This window comes from Notolepis coatsorum, assembly GCF_963971535.1.
Source record: "Notolepis coatsorum genome assembly, chromosome: 4".
Classification (NCBI taxonomy): Eukaryota; Metazoa; Chordata; class Actinopteri; order Aulopiformes; family Paralepididae; genus Notolepis; species Notolepis coatsorum.
Window position 1 is genome coordinate 114,805,034 of NC_140168.1, and position 9,334 is coordinate 114,814,367.

Consider the following 9,334-nt stretch of genomic DNA (forward strand, 5'->3'; position numbering starts at 1 on the left):
TCCTACAGGTAGTTTTTGATAGCAGTCCTACAGGTCGTTTTGACAGCAGTCCTACAGGTAGTTTTTGATAGCAGTCCTACAGGTCGTTTTGACAGCAGTCCTACAGGTAGTTTTGATGGAAGTCCAACAGGTAGTTTTTGATAGCAGTCCAACAGGTAGTTTTTGACAGCAGTCCTACAGGTAGTTTTTGACAGCAGTCCTACAGGTAGTTTTTGACAGCAGTCCTACAGGTAGTTTTTGATAGCAGTCCTACAGGTAGTTTCTGACGGCAGTCCTCTGCTGTTGACATACATCATAAGATACAGTATAAAATACAGTATAATATACAGCATTAGCTACACTGTGACATACATCATAAGATACAGTATAAAATACAGTATAATATACAGCATTAGCTACACTGTGACATACGTCATAAGATACAGTATAATATACAGCATTAGCTACACTGTGACATACATCATAAGATACAGTATAATATACAGTATAATATACAGCATTAGCTACACTGTGACATATGTCATAAGATACAGTATAAAATACAGTATAATATACAGCATTAGCTCCACTGTGACATACATCATAAGATACAGTATAATATACAGCATTAGCTACACTGTGACATACATCATAAGATACAGTATAATATACAGTATAATATACAGCATTAGCTACACTGTGACATACATCATAAGATACAGTATAATATACAGCATTAGCTACACTGTGACATACATCATAAGATACAGTATAATATACAGTATAATATACAGCATTAGCTACACTGTGACATACATTATAAGATACAGTATAAAATACAGTATAATATACAGCATTAGCTACACTGTGACATATGTCATAAGATACAGTATAATATACAGTATAATATACAGCATTAGCTCCACTGTGACATATGACATAAGATGTAGCTATATACAGCATAGATGAGGTAGGTGTGTGTGTGTGTGCGTGTGCGTGTGCGTGTGTGCGTGTGCGTGTGCGTGTGTGTGTGTGTGTGTGTGTGTGTGTGATGATCAGGGTTTATTTCTTGGCTGTTGCCAAGATCTTCTGACGGTCCAGAAACTTCTGTCTTCTTCCTTCTGGAATCTCCGCCACGCTGATACCATGACCTGACGCTCTGTCGAGAGAGAGGGGGATAGACGGATGGAGCCATATTAACACACATATAAGGTATAAATACTATATATAAATACTGAATTATAGTCATGCCCCACCCCTCCCCAAACAGCACAGTATAGACAAACCTATACTAACCCAAAATAGACTGGGTAAACCCTGAAATAGATATTGATATTAGCAAACACTGCAACATACTAACCATAATGTATACAAGGAAATAGGTTGCTTTGGCTAAAACTAAAGCATCAGCTAAATTACTAAATGTGAATTTAAATGTAATGTAAATATTTTTGTGTGTATGAAGTGTATTATATATTGTAGTATGTGTATGTATTGTATTATATATTGTAATGTGTGTGCGTGTGTGAGTGTGTATGTGTACCCTCCGATCAGGTCAGGGGGAACAGGTAGAGGTTTGTTGAATCCTTCTCTGCCAACCAGCCAGTAGGTGTCCTCAGCTCCCTTCACCTGCAGGCAGGCAGGCAGGCAGGCAGGCAGGCAGGCAGGCAGGCAGGCAGGCAGGCAGGCAGGCAGGCAGGCAGGCAGGCAGGCAGGCAGGCAGGCAGGCAGGCAGGCAGGCAGGCAGGCAGGCAGGCAGGCAGGCAGGCAGGCAGGCAGGCAGGCAGGCAGGCAGGCAGGCAGGCAGGCAGGCAGGCAGGCAGGCAGGCAGGCAGGCAGGCAGGCAGGCAGGCAGGCAGGCAGGCAGGCAGGCAGGCAGGCAGGCAGGCAGGCAGGCAGGCAGGCAGGCAGGCAGGCAGGCAGGCAGGCAGGCAGGCAGGCAGGCAGGCAGGCAGGCAGGCAGGCAGGCAGGCAGGCAGGCAGGCAGGCAGGCAGGCAGGCAGGCAGGCAGGCAGGCAGGCAGGCAGGCAGGCAGGCAGGCAGAGGGAAGACAGACAGACGGACAGACAGACGGACAGACAGACGGACAGACAGACAGACGGACAGACAGACAGACGGACAGACAGACGGACGGACGGAGACAGACGGACGGACGGAGACAGACGGACGGACGGAGACGGACGGACGGAGACAGACGGACGGAGACAGACGGACGGACGGAGACAGACGGACGGACGGAGACAGACGGACGGAGACAGACGGACGGACGGAGACAGACGGACGGAGACAGACGGACGGAGACAGACGGACGGAGACAGACGGACGGAGACAGACGGACGGAGACAGACGGACGGAGACAGACGGACGGAGACAGACGGACGGAGACAGACGGACGGAGACAGACGGACGGAGACAGACGGACGGAGACAGACGGACGGAGACAGACGGACGGAGACAGACGGACGGAGACAGACAGACGGAGACAGGATCAGATATCGGCTGATATTCATTAAAGACTGAACTGATCTTCTCTCAGAATGATACATTTCTGATATGTCAGGATTAGCTAAAAAGGAATTAGGGTCAGGATTAGGATTATATACATCTAGACTCTTTAGAGGAGTTAAACTGACTGTAGACAAGTTAAACTGACTGTAGAGGAGTTAAACGGTAGGTTATGTAGATAACCTAGTTATATTAGTATTGGCTGAGCGTTCCGCTCTGAGCCGTATGAGATATTCTTTCGGAAAATTTTAATATTCCCCCATAAACGGCATTTACTGGAATATTCTAGAATACACAAAAACGTTGTAATTTTTCGGCCTATTTATGAATCGTTTTCTGGTGTTTAATCAGATAACCAGGTCATATTCTGGTGTTTAATCAGATAACCAAGTCATATTCTGGTGTTTAATCAGATAACCAGGTCATATTCCGGTGTTTAATCAGATAACCAGGTCATATTCTGGTGTTTAATCAGATAACCAGGTCATATCCTGGTGTTTAATCAGATAACCAAGTCATATTCTGGTGTTTAATCAGATAACCAGGTCATATCCTGGTGTTTAATCAGATAACCAGGTCATATCCTGGTGTTTAATCAGATAACCAGGTCATATTCTGGTGTTTCATCAGATAACCAGGTCATATTCTGGTGTTTAATCAGATAACCAAGTCATATCCTGGTGTTTAATCAGATAACCAGGTCATATTCCGGTGCTTAATCAGATAACCAGGTCATATTCTGGTGTTTAATCAGATAACCAGGTCATATTCTGGTGTTTAATCAAATAACCAGGTCATATTCTGGTGTTTCATCAGATAACCAGGTCATATTCCGGTGTAACCTTACTGTACATTGGCAAATAAAGTGGTTTTGATTATGTTGTACAAAACTGACTTTGACCCTTACATTTGACCGTGTGTGTGTGTGTGTGTGTGTGTGTGTGTGTGTGTGTGTGTGTACCTGTGTTGCCTTTTTCTGTGTTCTGATTTCTATCTTGTATCCCATTTTGAGGTTGGTCAACAGCTTGGTAGTAGTTAAACTGATGTGGATCCTATAGGCTGGAAGAGAATAATAATGTAATATAATATTACAATACTATAGGGAGGTTGTAGTGGTTACGTCATTGCCGTTTTTCGTGTTCCACCCTCTGTCCAACGCAATGTATTTCCCCATTGACCATTTCTAAATCGTCTCGTTTAAAACAAATAAAGCATGAACATTTGCATGGTGTACCTTTCTGTGCTTATTCATCCACAATCGATAGCTCAACATGAAAATATTCGCAATTAATCATAAAAAAGAATCGCAGAATTTTTTTTCAATAAAAAATGCTTAAACAATAATGAACTAATTTTGTGCAAAAGTGGAACGTTTTTCAAATTCCATGCGGCAGAATTGTTACAATAGCCGATAATCCATTTTCCCAATGATGAATCCCTATACGGGTGGAACAACCAGTGACGTCAGACTACACCTCCCTATATACAGAGACCATATAAACCAACACACTCCATAGGCCGGAAGAGAATAATAATATAATATAATTACAACATAGTAAACCATCATGATCCTGTAGCTACTGTATAAGTGAAAGCATAGGTTCCATCTCAGTGACTTCATGTCTGATTTGACCATGAAAATCAATGGAGAAATCAGACAGGAAGGCCAGTGGAAGGTGATGATTCCTCTATATCTGTAACGTTCAGGGACTGACGACAGAGTATATTCCACACGGAGGCAGTGCTGGGCTTCAGGACATGGATCAATATGGATGTAAATTGGGTGGTGCTCACACCATCAACCTCTTCAAAACCCAGGGGTGTAAAGTACTTGAGCAATTGTACTTCGTTACAATACTTAACCCTTTCACTGCCACACGACAGCCCTTTCACTGTGACAATACAGAAGGTTAGCCCTTTACTATCACACACTCCGCGGATGCGGAGCTAATGATGCTAATGATGGAGCATCGCCGTCGGTTGTGTGATAGTAAAGGGTTAACCTTCTGTCGTGTGGCAGTGAAAGGGCTGTCGTGTGGCAGTGAAAGGGTTAAGTACTGTTTTTGGGGATTTGTACTTTACTCAAGTATTATTAGGTTTGTATACTTGTACTTTTACTCAATTACGTTTCAGAGAAAAAACATACTTTTTACTCCTTACATTTTAAATGCAGACCTACAAAGTACAAATCTCGCAGGTCCAACTATTTTAATTAGTACATTTGTTTCTCTGGCCGAACTAACGTTAACGTTATTAATTCTGCGGGCCGCACTTTATTTAAAAACAGCCAATCAATGGAAAATGAACCCGCCCATACCCATGCTGATTGGTCCTTGTGCAACACTAAAGGTTTTTACTTTTACTTTTTAGTACTTAAGTACATTTAAAAGCATAAACTTTTACTCAAGTGTGTTTTTAGCCAGATACTCTGACTTTTACTTGAGTAACGATTTTGAGACGGTACCCATACTTTCACTTAAGTATAATTTCTGGGTACTTTTTACACCCCTGCATACGGAAGTAGTGCTGAGCTTCAGGACATGGACACTTGACATATTGAAGCATGTTTACATGGACACTTGACATGTTGAAGCATGTTTACATGGACACTTGACATATTGAAGCATGTTTACATGGACACTTGACATATTGAAGCATGTTTACATGGACACTTGACATGTTGAAGCATGTTTACATGATGGACACTTGACATATTGAAGCATGTTTAAATGGACACTTGACATATTGAAGCATGTTTACATGGACATTTGACATATTGAAGCATGTTTAAATGGACACTTGACATATTGAAGCATGTTTACATGATGGACACTTGACATATTGAAGCATGTTTAAATGGACACTTGACATATTGAAGCATGTTTACATGATGGACACTTGACATATTGAAGCATGTTTACATGGACACTTGACATATTGAAGCATGTTTACATGGACACTTGACATGTTGAAGCATGTTTACATGATGGACACTTGACATATTGAAGCATGTTTACATGATGGACACTTGACATATTGAAGCATGTTTAAATGGACACTTGACATATTGAAGCATGTTTAAATGGACACTTGACATATTGAAGCATGTTTAAATGGACACTTGACATATTGAAGCATGTTTACATGGACACTTGACATATTGAAGCATGTTTACATGGACACTTGCATGTTTACATGATGGACACTTGACATATTGAAGCATGTTTACATGATGGACTCTTGACATATTGAAGCATGTTTACATGGTGGACACTTGACATATTGAAGCATGTTTAAATGGACACTTGACATATTGAAGCATGTTTACATGATGGACTCTTGACATATTGAAGCATGTTTACATGATGAACACTTGACATATTGAAGCATGTTTACATGATGGACACTTGACATATTGAAGCATGTTTACATGGTGGACACTTGACATATTGAAGCATGTTTACATGATGGACTCTTGACATATTGAAGCATGTTTACATGGTGGACTCTTGACATATTGAAGCATGTTTACATGGTGGACACTTGACATATTGAAGCATGTTTACATGATGGACACTTGACATATTGAAGCATGTTTACATGATGGACACTTGACATATTGAAGCATGTTTACATGGTGGACACTTGACATATTGAAGCATGTTTAAATGGACACTTGACATATTGAAGCATGTTTACATGATGGACACTTGACATATTGAAGCATGTTTAAATGGTGGACTCTTGACATATTGAAGCATGTTTACATGGTGGACTCTTGACATATTGAAGCATGTTTACATGATGGACACTTGACATATTGAAGCATGTTTACATGATGGACACTTGACATATTGAAGCATGTTTAAATGGACACTTGACATATTGAAGCATGTTTACATGATGGACACTTGACATATTGAAGCATGTTTACATGGTGGACACTTGACATATTGAAGCATGTTTACATGGTGGACTCTTGACATATTGAAGCATGTTTACATGATGGACACTTGACATATTGAAGCATGTTTACATGGTGGACTCTTGACATATTGAAGCATGTTTACATGGTGGACACTTGACATATTGAAGCATGTTTACATGGAGGACACTTGACATATTGAAGCATGTTTACATGGTGGACTCTTGACATATTGAAGCATGTTTACATGATGGACTCTTGACATATTGAAGCATGTTTACATGATGGACACTTGACATATTGAAGCATGTTTACATGGTGGACACTTGACATATTGAAGCATGTTTACATGATGGACACTTGACATATTGAAGCATGTTTACATGGTGGACTCTTGACATATTGAAGCATGTTTACATGGTGGACACTTGACATATTGAAGCATGTTTACATGATGGACACTTGACATATTGAAGCATGTTTACATGATGGACACTTGACATATTGAAGCATGTTTACATGGTGGACACTTGACATATTGAAGCATGTTTACATGGTGGACACTTGACATATTGAAGCATGTTTAAATGGTGGACTCTTGACATATTGAAGCATGTTTAAATGGACACTTGACATATTGAAGCATGTTTAAATGGACACTTGACATATTGAAGCATGTTTACATGGTGGACTCTTGACATATTGAAGCATGTTTACATGGTGGACTCTTGACATATTGAAGCATGTTTACATGATGGACACTTGACATATTGAAGCATGTTTACATGGTGGACTCTTGACATATTGAAGCATGTTTAAATGGACACTTGACATATTGAAGCATGTTTACATGGTGGACTCTTGACATATTGAAGCATGTTTACATGGTGGACTCTTGACATTTTGAAGCATGTTTACATGGTGGACTCTTGACATATTGAAGCATGTTTACATGATGGACACTTGACATATTGAAGCATGTTTACATGGTGGACTCTTGACATATTGAAGCATGTTTAAATGGACACTTGACATATTGAAGCATGTTTAAATGGACACTTGACATATTGAAGCATGTTTACATGGTGGACACTTGACATATTGAAGCATGTTTACATGATGGACACTTGACATATTGAAGCATGTTTACATGATGGACACTTGACATATTGAAGCATGTTTACATGGTGGACACTTGACATATTGAAGCATGTTTACATGGTGGACACTTGACATATTGAAGCATGTTTACATGATGGACACTTGACATATTGAAGCATGTTTACATGATGGACACTTGACATATTGAAGCATGTTTACATGATGGACACTTGACATATTGAAGCATGTTTACATTGTGGACACTTGACATATTGAAGCATGTTTACATGATGGACACTTGACATATTGAAGCATGTTTACATGATGGACTCTTGACATATTGAAGCATGTTTACATGATGGACTCTTGACATATTGAAGCATGTTTACATGATGGACACTTGACATATTGAAGCATGTTTACATGATGGACTCTTGACATATTGAAGCATGTTTACATGATGGACACTTGACATATTGAAGCATGTTTACATGGTGGACACTTGACATATTGAAGCATGTTTACATGATGGACTCTTGACATATTGAAGCATGTTTACATGATGGACACTTGACATATTGAAGCATGTTTACATGATGGACACTTGACATATTGAAGCATGTTTACATGATGGACTCTTGACATATTGAAGCATGTTTACATGATGGACACTTGACATATTGAAGCATGTTTACATGGTGGACACTTGACATATTGAAGCATGTTTACATGGTGGACACTTGACATATTGAAGCATGTTTACATGGTGGACACTTGACATATTGAAGCATGTTTACATGGTGGACACTTGACATATTGAAGCATGTTTACATGGTGGACACTTGACATATTGAAGCATGTTTACATGGTGGACTCTTGACATATTGAAGCATGTTTACATGGTGGACACTTGACATATTGAAGCATGTTTACATGGTGGACACTTGACATATTGAAGCATGTTTACATGGTGGACACTTGACATATTGAAGCATGTTTACATGATGGACACTTGACATATTGAAGCATGTTTACATGATGGACACTTGACATATTGAAGCATGTTTACATGATGGACACTTGACATATTGAAGCATGTTTACATGGTGGACACTTGACATATTGAAGCATGTTTACATAGTGGACACTTGACATATTGAAGCATGTTTACATGATGGACACTTGACATATTGAAGCATGTTTACATGGTGGACACTTGACATATTGAAGCATGTTTACATAGTAGACACTTGACATATTGAAGCATGTTTAAATGGACACTTGACATATTGAAGCATGTTTACATGGTGGACACTTGACATATTGAAGCATGTTTACATGGTGGACACTTGACATATTGAAGCATGTTTACATGATGGACACTTGACATATTGAAGCATGTTTAAATGGACACTTGACATATTGAAGCATGTTTACATGATGGACACTTGACATATTGAAGCATGTTTACATGGTGGACACTTGACATATTGAAGCATGTTTACATGGTGGACACTTGACATATTGAAGCATGTTTACATGATGGACACTTGACATATTGAAGCATGTTTACATGATGGACACTTGACATATTGAAGCATGTTTACATGATGGACACTTGACATATTGAAGCATGTTTACATGATGGACTCTTGACATATTGAAGCATGTTTACATGGTGGACTCTTGACATATTGAAGCATGTTTACATGATGGACACTTGACATATTGAAGCATGTTTACATGATGGACACTTGACATATTGAAGCATGTTTACATGATGGACACTTGACATATTGAAGCATGTTTACATGGTGGACACTT

General features: G+C 39.8%; 1 protein-coding gene across 1 annotated transcript in view; it reads right to left on the reverse strand.

Moving 5' to 3' along the window:
• Positions 1–1,041: 1,041 nt before the first annotated feature.
• Positions 1,042–9,334, reverse strand: part of LOC311226659 (retinal guanylyl cyclase 2-like) — a gene marked incomplete at both ends in the record, with an annotated part of 241,454 nt that continues 233,161 nt past the window's right edge. Inside the window, 3 exons of the mRNA XM_084312075.1 lie at positions 1,042–1,138; positions 1,523–1,608; positions 3,446–3,543. Coding sequence (XP_084168201.1) covers positions 1,042–1,138; positions 1,523–1,608; positions 3,446–3,543 — 281 coding nt within the window. The remainder of the gene's footprint in view (positions 1,139–1,522; positions 1,609–3,445; positions 3,544–9,334) is intronic.